The 13,284-nt window shown below is 46.5% G+C and overlaps 2 protein-coding genes across 5 annotated transcripts; one reads left to right on the forward strand and one right to left on the reverse strand.

The window, feature by feature from the left end:
• Positions 1 to 223: 223 nt before the first annotated feature.
• LOC143485550 (TOG array regulator of axonemal microtubules protein 1-like) lies at positions 224 to 3,343 on the reverse strand. 3 transcript variants are annotated; one of them, XM_076985003.1, is made up of 6 exons: positions 3,205 to 3,343; positions 2,417 to 2,522; positions 1,791 to 2,026; positions 1,296 to 1,454; positions 1,075 to 1,194; positions 224 to 483 (listed from the first exon to the last, which is right to left on the reverse strand). In XM_076985003.1, exons 2-6 carry the CDS (start codon positions 2,498 to 2,500, stop codon positions 447 to 449), a joined length of 636 nt encoding a protein of 211 aa, XP_076841118.1. In that variant the 5' UTR covers positions 2,501 to 2,522; positions 3,205 to 3,343; the 3' UTR covers positions 224 to 446. The 3 variants fall into 3 exon arrangements, with proteins under 3 accessions (XP_076841118.1, XP_076841117.1, XP_076841119.1); XM_076985002.1 differs by having other exon boundaries at positions 224 to 585; XM_076985004.1 differs by having other exon boundaries at positions 443 to 960.
• Positions 3,281 to 13,015, forward strand: gtpbp2b (GTP binding protein 2b). 2 transcript variants are annotated; one of them, XR_013122919.1, is made up of 13 exons: positions 3,281 to 3,454; positions 3,961 to 3,987; positions 4,237 to 4,421; positions 4,962 to 5,073; positions 5,266 to 5,463; positions 5,766 to 5,940; positions 6,050 to 6,269; positions 6,376 to 6,511; positions 9,721 to 9,779; positions 10,485 to 10,656; positions 10,854 to 11,018; positions 11,304 to 11,560; positions 12,804 to 13,015. XR_013122919.1 is itself a non-coding variant. In XM_076985000.1 (12 exons), the coding sequence occupies exons 1-12, from the start codon at positions 3,281 to 3,283 to the stop codon at positions 11,493 to 11,495; spliced, it is 1,815 nt and encodes a 604-aa protein (XP_076841115.1). In that variant the 3' UTR covers positions 11,496 to 13,015. The 2 variants fall into 2 exon arrangements, 1 of the variants encoding a protein (XP_076841115.1); XM_076985000.1 differs by having other exon boundaries at positions 11,304 to 13,015.
• The last annotated feature ends 269 nt before the right edge of the window (positions 13,016 to 13,284 follow it).

Genomic DNA, 13,284 nt, shown 5'->3' on the forward strand with positions numbered 1-13,284 from the left:
TAAAAATATTTAAAATCTTGCTTTTTTCCATTTGTCACCTTCTGTTTATTTATCTTTGTTATAAGGTGTTGTTAATAAAGGAGAGACCGGTAGCTTTGTCATTTATGGTGAGTGTTTTTCCGCCATTGCTACAGCAAAGTTCTTGAAGTCGTTCACTGTGCTGGACGCAGTTAAAGCAAGCAGGTGCAGAAACAGTGACTGACACTCATTAGACATTCAGGTGTGGATTTTTGTAAATGGCCAGGAGTACTAGTCAGAAGAGTCATGTTTTTATTAGTGATTTGTCTCATATAGAACTACCAGGACATATTTAGCAAATATTATTAAAAGGTTACATTTATACAAAGTAGCAACTGCTGCTTTAAATATATCACTTTGATATTTCTCTCCAATTTCTTCCAGCATTTCTTCATAAATGCTTAGTTCTTTGCTTACCCATCTATGTGTTACCAGGCAGGAAGAGCCATCTCCATGGAGAAGGTTCTGTAGACGATTCCCAAAGGAACAGATTTGAAAAACCATAAAAGAAACATTGCAAAAAAAGATGACATAGAGATGGTGAAGTGTACAAGGGGCAGTAGTAACCTAACAAGAAACATAGAGATGGTGAAGTGTACAAGGGGCAGTAGTAAACTAACAATAAACATAGAGATGGTGTAGTGTACAAGGGGCAGTAGTAAACTAACAATAAACATAGAGATGGTGTAGTGTACAAGGGGCAGTAGTAAACTAACAAGAAACATAGATAAGGTGTAGTGTACAAGGAGCAGTAGTAAACTAACAAGAAACATAGATAAGGTGTAGTGTACAAGGGGCAGTAGTACACTGTAATCCCTTCATAGATGAGTTGGTTCATAGCTGAAAAAACTGTTTGGCAAAACATGTTTTATTTCATCGATATGTGAGTGTAGTGATGTGAACTCAGATGGCAAAGTCATCCTGTGATGTGAACATTTTTATCTGTATATTTCAAAGAAGACAACAAAAATATCTGATTAGTATTGTTGTACATGTATGAAAATTATATGCTACAGACATGGTTATGGTTGTTGATTATCTTGTTGTTAGAAGTACCTGCTCTTCAAGATGATGTCTTTGATGCTTGATCTCTCCTTTGGAGGCACACATTTGTCCACCATTTTGATAATATCTTTATGGCTGGACAAAAGTGTAATGCAGCTACGAGCATAGAACCTGAGGAGACATGTTTAAAATTACTCTCATGGCTGACTCATTAATTTGCTGATGGACACATTGCTGACTCCAGGGCCATAGAGACGAAGTGAGTTGCCTACCTCACTTCCTGAGCCGCGTCCAGAGCCAGTCGGCTGATAGCGGTCAGGAAGCTCTCCGTGAGGTCCTTCTTGCCCGTGAGCAGGCGGGAAGCCCCCAACAGCAGAGCGAGCCTCTGCAGATGCAGCGCTGTTGTTTTTCTCACAGCGCTGTTTTTGTGGCTGGAGGGTTAAAGAGAAACACAGTGAGAAATTCGTCTGGAGTTTGTAACAAATACACAAACTCTACAATCCTCGTTCTTACAAAAAAGGCTAAAGAATGTGTTCTCCTCCAAAAACATTATCACAAATCACTCCTGACTGCCCACAAAACTGAGTAGACACTGTGCAGACATGCTGCTCTTTGATGATAAACTCAGAGCTAGTGGAAGTGGGCCGCTATCCATCAATATTGCTACTGCCTGGTACTGACAATGCTCCACTGTAGTAGAAATGTGTGTTTGTCTTGTACTAAAAGCTTTGTTATTTATTGTGATTGTGTTGGTGAGGGGATTCTACCGGAGTCCTCCAGCCAGCAGAGCATGAATGACCCTCCTGGGCGAGCAGCTCTTCACCATGGCATCGAGCGCCAGGTCCACGTCCTCCCTGATGAAGAGGCTGCTGTCACCTGCCTTGTGCAGCAGCACGCGGGCGGCTGCCTCCGCCTCGGGGTCCATGGCCCTGCGCAGGTGGGCAAACATGTGTGCCAGTGTGGTCATGGCGGCACACGACACCATGGATCGCAGGTTCTTCACCTGAGACAGGGGACACAGAGGAGAGAGAGAGGTAAAGAAATGCAACAGTGAGTTTCAAGTTCAAGGTCAAGTCTCCACACATCTCTTATGACGGCCCAGGAATCCAGACTCTTCATGAGGATTTGCCTGGACTGACTCATGCATTAGCCGGCAGGTTTATTTGGGTGTGTCAGAGCAGGGAAATCACTCATTTGTACTGCACCCTTCTACCACTATGTGTAAGGAGGAGAAATTCCCCTCTAAAACATTCAGAGTGGACTCTTCCTCAGGTTATAACCACGATTGGTCATAAAACAGATCATGTCCTGTTGGGACAGCAAAATGTGAAGCTCCTTTTCAAGCCTCTTGGCTTTGATTACAGCAGCTTTTGTCTCTGAGTGAGATCCTCACCTCCTCGACCACGGCAAAGCACACATCACAGAGCTTGGGCAGAAGGATGTCTGCATGGTTCTGGGCCAGTGAACGCACCAGCATCAAGCCATCAATCTTCTTCTCCCTGTTCCCAAACACAGTGTACAAACCTGGTGTTATTATGTCAGTAATACTAAACAAGTTCCATTACTAAAATCAAACACTTAACAAAACAGCAACAGTGTGTTCCCTATCAAGATGCCCATCGCTAATTTGTGGATTCTCAGACATCCTCAGTTATTATAGCTCTTTGCTGTCGGTCTAAAACACAATGTCTGTTAGCTTGTGTAATCATTGTAGTCTTCACTGTCTGCTCAGTGAAGCTGTCTGCTTTTTCAGCTACTCTGCTTTAAACCCATGACGCAATATGACGTCATCGACGAGGTTATTGAGATTGTCAATAACCTCGTGGATGACGTCACATTGCGTCATGGGGGTTACGTTGTCAAAAAAGGAAGTGTTATCAAATAACTTGCTAATTAAATAAGCGTGAAATGCGTGAAACGTGAAATGCGTGTCATTCACGAATAATAATGGCATCATAATGTAAAATAAGTCAATTTGTTTCAGTGTCGTAATGAAGGCAAGCGGGGTGTCCTGTGTTGTTGTAGCTATGATCCATAATAAAGTGGGCGGGCTAGTCGGTCCCTCCGAGGAGCCGCAACTAAGCGGCGAAATGTCTACTAGTGGTGCGTTGATGTTGTCTCCTTCTCCCTTCTGAAAAGGCTTGAAAAATAAGCTGCCGCCGGCTCTTTAAGGATTTTTACCTGAATTAGATTGCTGCAGCGAACCGGAGGAGAAACAGGACAGCTGTCTGCCTGGTTGTCTCGTCCGTGCGTGGACATGCAGGCTGCGGATGGTTGCAGCGCGAAGCCCGGACCGAAAACGAACACGCCGGGACCTGGATGCGCCTTGGGAAACGGAAAGAAGAAAAAATCTCGCTCTAGACGAGGGAGAAGAGGGAAGAGACGAAGAGGCAAAAAAACAAACGAACCGCCACCGTTTTTACCTCCAGAGGTAGCTGAGTTAACATTACACTCGCTTAATGATCTAGTTATCCCGAAATACGACTGCAGCTTTGAATATAGACGTTATATTGGGCTGTTGTGCTATCCAGCCATGTCAGATGTTCCCCGGTAGCTGTGTTTTTAGGACTAACCAATCCTTAATGTATTTAGCTAGTTAACTAAGCTAAAGCTAACAGCCATCTTTTTATAGTCCATGTTCCCAATGTACAACAGCACACGGACCCTAACTGTTTCCACAAGGCTTGGGAACGTTATCCAGCCCGCTTCAGTTTCAGGCAGTGACGGTGGGACGTAGCTGACTCTGGAGGGGGCGTTTAGTCTAAAGGGCTGTCCTAGTTATTCCTAGTTAAGCTGGCTGTCTCACACACAGACAGCAGAGCAAAGCAGTTTGTGTATTTGCTTTGCATGCGTTGGTGTGTGCAGACAGTATTGTGGCAGCGACACGTCTGTGTGATGAATTGTCTTCTTACAAACGACGCCTTTCATGTGTTTCAGGCAGAGGAAGGAAACATCGAGTACAAGGTATTAACACTTTCATCGTTTCATTTTTGTATTGTGCTGCATCAAACTTATATTCACACATATTGTTATTCATATGTCACATATATGTAACAACTGCCTGCATGTAGTAAACACAACTCTAACTTTAAATTGAGAAATGTAGTTTTTGCAAAGAACATTCAGACTTGAACATTTTGCTGATACCGTTTTACTCTTGGTTTGTCTGGATGACGTACACACTCACACACTCAACGTCTGTCCTATGCTCAGCTGAAGCTAGTGAACCCCACACAGTATCGGTTCGAGCACCTGGCCACACAGCTGAAGTGGCGTCTTCAGGAGGGTCGCGGTGAGGCCGTCTACCAGATCGGCGTGGAGGATAACGGACTGCTGGTGGGCCTGACTCAGGAGGACATGACGGCCTCGCTGAACACCCTGCGCAGGATGGCGGAGAAGTACAAAGATGAAACAGAAACCCATTAGTGTGGTTCATCTGTACTAAAGCAGGCTAGCAAACTTGAGAAGTTCTTAAATGTGGGATGTGTTAAACCGAAGCATTGCATAAGTCTTAACATCGGTAAAAGCCATTTGTGGAAAAGAGTGACAGTTTATGGAAGACATCTTTTGGAAACACATTAAATGATAATTAAAAAAAGACTTTGATGTTTTTGTGTTCTGCATACATACATTGAAGGAGTAAGAAGAGTTTTAAGAAATGTTATGGTAAAACAAAACAACAGCGAAAATGTGTCCTAGGTTTGAACATAAATTCCACAGTGCAGTAAGCCACATAAAACTATTTCAATGTACTTAATACAGACCTACTTAGTGAGGTTTATGTGACATCGGTTATGTTTCTATAAGGGCAGTGGCTGTTTTCTGAGCAGCAGTGTGTGTGTGTGTGTGTGTGTGTGTGTGTGTGTGTGTGTGTGTGTGTGTGTGTGTGTGTGTGTGTGTGTGTGTGTGTGTGTGTGGTTGGTTGTGACTGTATTCAGGGTCGGTGCTGACATCACACTCCTGAGGGAAAGGGAGGTGGACTACGAGTCAGACAGTTCCCGCCGGAAAATTGCAGAAGTCCTCGTCCGAAAAGTTCCAGATGACCAGCAGGTTAGAAGGGGATGTCTGCGCTTGAATACCGCCATCAACACGGGTTTCATCTATTAATATGAATCCTGTTTTGCTCATGACAAGTAGCATGTTTCCCTCGGAATCATAGCATGGGATTCATGGTCACTTCATATCAATCGATATTGCAATTGTGTGACCGCCTGCTCATGTCACATATCCCTCTGCGTCTAGTTCCTGGATCTGCGTGTGGCTGTTCTGGGTAATGTGGACTCGGGGAAGTCCACGCTGCTGGGTGTGCTCACCCAGGGCGAGCTGGACAACGGGAGAGGGCGTGCCCGCCTCAACCTGTTCCGCCACCTGCATGAGATCCAGACGGGACGAACATCCAGCATCAGTTTCGAGATCCTTGGCTTCAACAGCAAAGGGGAGGTGTGTCCACACACACACACACACACACACACACACACACACACACACACACACACACACACACACACACACACAAACACAGTAAGGACTAAGTAGGTAGAAATTCCTATTATAGACTATTAATGTCTATGAAACATAGCCAGGAGCCTAATTATCATAGCTTTTGCAAGCTGGTCTGCCTGCAAGACATTTTCCAAAAGAAGTGATTGCCAGACAGCCGTTGACCTTTGACCTCTCGCAGAGACACCGGAATGCTTGCGCGGCACGATGTGGACAGTTGCTTTTATTTCATTGCTCTCTAGGTGGTAAACTACAGCGAGTCGCGCACAGCCGAGGAGATCTGCGAGAGCTCCTCCAAGATGATCACCTTCATCGACCTGGCCGGCCACTACAAGTACCTGAAGACCACCATCTTCGGCCTGACCAGCTACTGCCCGGATTTCGCCATGCTGGTGGTGGGAGCCAACACGGGAATCGGTGAGTGACGGGCACGTTCGCGGAAGATGGACCAGCTCAGCTCATCCAGGCCTGCCCTTTGACCCTTTTGACCCCTTCATTCCTTCCTCGTCCTGCTCCCCTTCTTCAGCGGGAACCACGCGAGAGCACCTGGGCCTGGCCATGGCGCTGAAGGTGCCCATCTTCATCGTGGTGAGCAAGGTGGACCTGTGCGGCTCCGTCACGGTGGAGAAGACCGTGCGGCAGCTGGAGAAGGTGCTGAAGCAGCCGGGCTGCAACAAGGTGCCCATGCTGGTCGCCAACGCCGACGACGCCGTCACTGCCGCCCAGCGTTTTGCCCAGTCCGCCAGGTACCCCCGCGTGTGTGTTCATATGTGTGTCCGTGCGTGTGTGTGCGTGTGTGCTGAGTAGATACTGATGGCACAGGTGTGAACCAGCTTCCTGTGCTGTGTGCAGTATCACACCCATCTTCACACTGTCCAGTGTGTCTGGGGAGAATCTGGACCTGCTGAAGGTCTTCTTTAACATCCTGCCCCCACTGAGTAACAGTAAGGAACAGGAAGAGCTCATGCAGCAGCTAACGGAGTTCCAGGTACACACACACACACACACACACACACACACACACACACACACACACACACACACACACACACACACACACACACACACACACACACACACACATTCTGTATTCTCACTAGCATATTGCCCCAGTGTTTGTTTCTCTTGAGTGGTTAGCAGTGAGTTTTAGGATTGATTTAACCTGAGCAGGGCATGCAGAGACCTTTGAGTAGGTTTTAGACCTGCTGTTCACCTTATTATCATCCTTTGTCTGTTGAACCAAGAGCTGGAATGAATTTGGAATAGCGGCAAAAAAATATTGATGTCTAAAATAAAATAAAAACATTTCTTAAGATGCATTTAGATTTTCCCGATCTTTGATCTTTGCACATTTACACGTCGTCTTGCAGGGATGTAAGCTGTTGGATGTTTTTGGACATGTTGGTATAATGCAGGTTGATGAGGTATAACAGGACTGTGAGATGTCCTGCAGGTTGATACGGTCTGATGGGACTGTGAGGTGTCCTGCAGGTTGATGAGGTATAACAGGACTGTGAGGTGTCCTGCAGGTTGATGAGGTATAACAGGACTGTGAGGTGTCCTGCAGGTTGATGAGGTATAACAGGACTGTGAGGTGTCCTGCAGGTTGATGAGGTATAACAGGACTGTGAGGTGTCCTGCAGGTTGATGAGGTATAACAGGACTGTGAGGTGTCCTGCAGGTTGATGAGGTATAACAGGACTGTGTCGTGTCCTGCAGGTTGATGAGGTATAACAGGACTGTGAGGTGTCCTGCAGGTTGATGAGGTATAACAGGACTGTGTCGTGTCCTGCAGGTTGATGAGGTATAACAGGACTGTGTCGTGTCCTGCAGGTGGATGAGGTATACAGGGTGGCCGCGGGTCCTTAAAAAGTCTTAAATGGTATTAAATTTCATTTTTGTAAAATAAGGCCTTGAAAAGTCTTATTTTGTCTTAAATTTTCAACCACAATGTCCTAAATTTGCGGAGCTAAATTTAGGGAGGAATAATTCCGTCAGCCATGTGTTGAACTTTGGGGGCGGAAATCGGTAGCCATGCAGTGCACAACCTTCACAGTATTGCTCGCAAGTATTTCAGGCTTAACGAACACCCGTAGTTGTTGGACTGGCGGGATTAAATTTTCATGCGGGCTGTGTGTACGTTAACGTCTGTTCGGAGAGATGGGGAAATGCAAACTTAGCCAGAAATGGTTGGATGATCCTAAATATTCTTGGTGGCTCAGAGCTGTCACAGATACCAGCGAGGCTCGTCAGCAGCAACCTGCAATATCAACGTTTTGCCCCGCTGCTGGCGCTACTGCAACGGCCAGCAGTACAAGACAACCCATTCAGTCGAGCTCTGCTCTACGTCGCATTCACGCTGTATGCAGCTCTACCAATACTTTGAAGGCTGAGGTAATATGGGCGCTAAAAACAGTTACGAGTCACCAGGCATACAGATCCAACAAAGGAATTGAGTAATTGTTTAAAACCATGTTCCCTGATTCTGCATTCAATCCTGGTTTATACTTTTGCGAGTGACCGTAGCTCGCGAACCTCTGCGAACGTGGAAGCGTTGCAGTGGCCTCCGAAACGATATGTGGTAGTATAAAGAAACACCCCTCAAAAACAGGGGAAGGAACATTTACCTGACCAATTTTAATGTTGCTTTGTGTTTCAGGTTTGAAAAGTGCTGGAATTTAGGCTAAAGTACTTGAAAATGCTTGAAATTGTAACTACTTCGTTTCACAACAAATATCTGTCTGACTGATCAGTTCTCTTGTATTACGTTAACAAATACGAGCCTCTTGTAATTCCAGGACGAAACATGAGAGAACGTGAAGACGTTAAGATTGGGCATTTTGAAAATAAACAACCATTAAATAATGTGAATAAAAAGCGAATTATTTCGAGTATATGTATAAATATTTAACTTAATTAAGTTTAACGTGCTGGGAAATATTGAAATGGACCTTTAAAGTGATGTACAAATACTTTAATTCCACCGTATAAAGGTGTATGAACCCAGCAAACATGACTTTGTTCATTGCGCTGAGGCGAGGCGCGTGCAAAGTTTTTACAAAATTCGAGAGGTGCACGACCTCGCGAATCGACAGCGCACGAGCCGCTCGCGCACGAGCGGAGCCACCGCGATTACGTCATTTTCGCCGCGCGGACCCTCGCACCGCTCGCGACGCGTCAAGTATAAACCAGTTATAATAATCATTTACTTGCTGAACAAGCCGAAGGGAAAGCAGGAACCCTGATGGCCAGAGTGATCACAAAATCAAACATCCTGAGAAAGCGTTTCAGAGAAAAAATTGCAGAACTGAAAGGGGTTGAGCATGAGATGGAGTGTGAATCAGAAAATGGCCTAGTGTGTTTGTGTGTGTGTGTGTGTGTGTGTGTGTGTATGTGTGTGTGCGCGCGCGTGTGTGAGCGTGTATGGTATGATGCTGTTGTCAGTGTTTGAATTTTGTTTTGTATGAAGTTTCATTGTGTATACTGTACAGTGAAAAAATTGTAATGTTTGTGTCTCGTATTGTCTGTCTTGTGCATTTACATTTGAAGTTTTCAAGCAGCTAGATTAAATAATGTAAATAATCAGTTAGTTTTTGTGCTTTATTTTAACGTGTATGATCTTCCGAGTTGGTCTTAATTTTATTTGGAAAACGGTATTAAAAAGTCTTAAAATGTCTTAATTTTCACTTGGTCAAACCTGTAGACACCCTGGGTATAACAGGACTGTGAGGTGTCCTGCAGGTTGATGAGGTATAACAGGACTGTGAGGTGTCCTGCAGGTTGATGAGGTATAACAGGACTTTGAGGTGTCCTGCAGGTTGATGAGGTATAACAGGACTGTGTCGTGTCCTGCAGGTTGATGAGGTATAACAGGACTGTGAGGTGTCCTGCAGGTTGATGAGGTATAACAGGACTGTGTCGTGTCCTGCAGGTTGATGAGGTATAACAGGACTGTGTCGTGTCCTGCAGGTTGATGAGGTATAACAGGACTGTGTCGTGTCCTGCAGGTGGATGAGGTATAAAAGGACTGTGAGGTGTCCTGCAGGTTGATGAGGTATAACAGGTCTGTGAGGTGTCCTGCAGGTTGATGAGGTATAACAGGTCTGTGAGGTGTCCTGCAGGTTGATACGGTCTGATGGGACTGTGAAGTGTCCTGCAGGTTGATGAGCTCTAACATGACTGTGTCGTGTCCTGCAGGTTGATGAGATCTACAGTGTGCCAGACGTCGGAACGGTGGTTGGGGGGACGCTCTATAGGTGAGTTCACTATCTACCCCTTTCTAGCCAATCACACAGTACCTCCACCTCACCACATCCTGCTCTACCCAATCACGTAGCACCTCCACCTCACCGCATCCGAGTCAGGTGGACCATATGGAAGGACGTAGAGGACAAACACTGCAGTAATACGACACCCCTAATTCATCTTAACCTCATCCCTACCCTACTGGCCACTAGAGACACACCAATTTGCCTTAGCCGGTTTATTTGATTTTTCTAACATATGGCCAATTCGGATTTTCTTTCTAAGAATTTTTTATGACATATATGTGGATTTCTTTTAATGGAAACTCATCATAAAATGCACTAGGTTATAGAACTAACTTTTCACAAACCTGAAAGTAAAGTAAATATCAATATTTTTATTTGACCAAAAGAAAACAAATGTACCAAGTTATCAATCCGCTACGTGCAGACACCACTGTTCATGTGTGGCTGTTTGTGCCGCTGTCGCCCTCGTGTGGTGCACAAGTGTAAATGACACAGAATTGGTTAAACGACATTGGTGGTGTCGGCTGGTGCCGTTATGGCCGTCAGGGTGAAAACCGGTCGATTCCGGTCACCAATCGATTTATGCATCTCTTCTGGATACTAATGTCAAATATCTCCGTATTAGGCTGAATCATTTCAGTTAAACAAGCGATTGTCTACTTTGCTGAAATGATGTGTGTGTGTGTACAGTGGTGTGTGTCGCGAGGGCGACCGTCTGGTGGTAGGCCCCACGGACGAGGGCCAGTTCCTGCGCCTGAAGGTTTGCAGCATGCAGAGGAACCGCTCGGCGTGCCGGGTGCTGAGGGCCGGCCAGGCCGCCACGCTCGCCCTTGGAGCCTTTGACCGCTCGCTGCTGCGCAAGGTGGCGCCCACTCCACGAGCTCCGCCCCCCACCCCCACTAACCGGCATCACAACTTGTGTTCAGTTTTTCGTATTCTGAAAATAAACTAAAGAAAATCGAGTTTTGGAACAGTGCCTAGATGTAATAGCTGAGTGAATGTAATGAAGCGAGCCCCAAACGCTTGTTCTGAGCCCCGTGGTGGTGTGGTGTGCCTCAGGGCATGGTGATGGTGAGCCCTAAGATGAACCCCACCATTTGCTGGCGGTTCGAGGCGGCCATCGTCCTGCTGTTCCACGCCAAAACGTTCCGCCGCGGCTTCCAGGTGACGGTGCATGTGGGGAACGTGCGGCAGACCGCCGCGGTGGACGGCCTGCTCGGGAAGGTGCGTTTGGACGACCCCTGCCCGACTCCACCCTCCCACGCCCTTGTCTGCTCTCTCCACCCAGCCAACCCCGCCTGTAGTGAAACAATGAAGATGAGTTTTCTCACGAGAGCCCTCTACTCGGTGCTCATTTGAGTGTATGATAATGCACTCTTTCCAATCACACACCCACCTTGTGTATCTGACTGTCTATATCACATTGTAGTGATAAGCAGGTATACATGTGCTTGCTGATCTGTGTTTGTGTGTGTGTGTGTGTGTGTGTGTGTGTGTGTGTGTGTGTAGGAGGAGCTGCGCACAGGTGAGAGGGCTGTGGTGTGTTTCCGGTTCCTGAAGCACCCGGAGTATCTGCGCGTGGGAGCCAAGCTGCTGTTCCGTGAGGGCGTTACCAAAGGAATCGGTCATGTGACCCACCTCCTGCCCTCCTCCCAGAACGACCAGAACCAGAACCACAAAGCCCACCCGAACCACAACTAGACCAGAGGCAGAGAGAGAGAGAGAAAGAGAGAAAGAAAGAGGAACTATGTCTGAAAGAGTCAGAGGTGTGTGTGTGTTTTTGCTTATTTGTCAGTTCTACTGTGTTCTTCTTCGACCTCACATAGATGAAAAGGGTACAAAGATCTGTGCTTCAATCCCATGATTCAGTGGGATTAATTTTTGATTAGTCTGTTGGTGTTGAGGTTAAGACGGCGATCGAACTGTAATGGTGTGTTTGTGTACGTCTGAAGCTTGAATGAGGGGTTCTCTCTCTCTCTCTCTCTCTCACACATAGTTAACTGAATGTGGTAATCCTGAGACACTGAGCTTTCCTGTCTAAAATGACACTAAGATTCTCTCTCCCCATCTCATGTGCCTACAGTATACTTAAGTATTAACATGTCTGTAAGCCTTTAGTTCCTGTGGCTCTTCTATATTCTAGTTCATCTTAGACCTTTAGAGCACTGGGAATAACTGCAGTACTTAACATGCTGTTGATGTGGGTGGTGACAACCACAGGCTTAATACTGCAGGGTCTTGTAGCTTCAACACCAGGGTTTTGCTAGGGGTGGGCGATGCATCCCAGAAACGATATCAGGATACTCCGACAGTATCGAGATATTTCGATAATATTGATGAAGGTGTACACACTTGTTACTAGCGGAGCTTATGGGACCAGCCTGAGTTCTGGAGGGGTGGAGGAGCCAGGGCTTCCAGTTCCAGCTGCGTTGAGCGGGGGAGTGTGCCCACTCAGCACGTCCTTCCCTCCAGCACATCCGCTTCGACATGCCTGCTGGCGTAGACATTGTTTGGGCTACGTTGCAATATTAAGACTCGAAAGAAAATCCTCGTGCGCATATAAGAACGGTGATGTGCGAGTCCTAACGAGCGGCCTGGAAGATCTTCAGCCTGCCTGAATGATACGGCAGCGTGACCTGCCGTGTTTGTTTCCCCCGCTTGTTTGTGCCAAGCGAGGGCCCTTGAGTGTTTGCGCCCGAACCCACCGAGGTTCAGGCCAGGGTTTAGCGGTTGGCGTGCCTACCCACAAGCTCGCGAACCAGGGCAGAGAGGCAGCTGTTTCTCGGCAGGCGTCCAGGTGCCAGGTTCTGTGCATGCGCAAGAAGTTTCCACCATCACCCCCAACCCCCATGAGAATTTGTGCAATTAAAACAGCGAAAAGAATGAAAATGTACACTTTCGTGAACGTAACTTTTAAAATCACATAACTTTGAACTTGTGCTTTTTAACACTTGCCTTCTGGTTTTTGCACTGGCTGATGTGTTCATAAGCGTAGTTTTATCCCGACAGGTAACCTTTGTCTTGCGATTCTTGGCCCAGCCAGAGGCCCGTGTACTGCATGCCGTGGTTATTTACTTCATACACATCCTCACAAGGTGCTCACGAGGATCCGGATGCACTTATCAGAGGATGAACATGTTTTGGAAGGGACGTTGGTGTACGGCACTGTCCTTCAATGCACTACAACTAGTTTCTAAGTAATAAAGAGATGTTTTATCGTGCCCTCCTGTTTATGCGTGCGTCTTATTGCAAGTGCGGCCTGTATGCGTTTGGATAACTGCGCCATTTTTGTTTTGATTCAATGCATCATAGAGAGACATGGCTGGATAAGAAACTGCTAAGACGCCAGCTGGCCAGATTTTGTCCTCTCAAACGGGAGGGTTATTAATAAAGAGGTTTATGATATGTATTCCTCTATGGTTCAGCCAAATCACTTGAAAAGTCCTTAATTCAAACACGACAGCTGGCGCGAGTCAATGAGTCGTTTCAA

This window comes from Brachyhypopomus gauderio, unplaced genomic scaffold, assembly GCF_052324685.1.
Source record: "Brachyhypopomus gauderio isolate BG-103 unplaced genomic scaffold, BGAUD_0.2 sc37, whole genome shotgun sequence".
NCBI lineage: Eukaryota > Metazoa > Chordata > Actinopteri > Gymnotiformes > Hypopomidae > Brachyhypopomus > Brachyhypopomus gauderio.

Coding starts and splice junctions, on each gene's coding strand:
- gtpbp2b (XM_076985000.1), top strand. CDS start 3,281: ATGCAGGCTGCGGATGGTTGCAGCGCGAAGCCCGGACCGAAAACGAAC. Junction 3,988..4,236: donor AAGGAAACATCGAGTACAAG/GTATTAACACTT, acceptor TCCTATGCTCAG/CTGAAGCTAGTGAACCCCAC. Junction 5,464..5,765: donor GCTTCAACAGCAAAGGGGAG/GTGTGTCCACAC, acceptor ATTGCTCTCTAG/GTGGTAAACTACAGCGAGTC.
- LOC143485550 (XM_076985002.1), bottom strand. CDS start 2,500: ATGCTGGTGCGTTCACTGGCCCAGAACCATGCAGACATCCTTCTGCCC. Junction 1,455..1,790: donor CTGCTGGCTGGAGGACTCCG/GTAGAATCCCCT, acceptor TTAACCCTCCAG/CCACAAAAACAGCGCTGTGA. Junction 586..1,074: donor GACATCATCTTGAAGAGCAG/GTACTTCTAACA, acceptor GTTTCTTGTTAG/GTTACTACTGCCCCTTGTAC.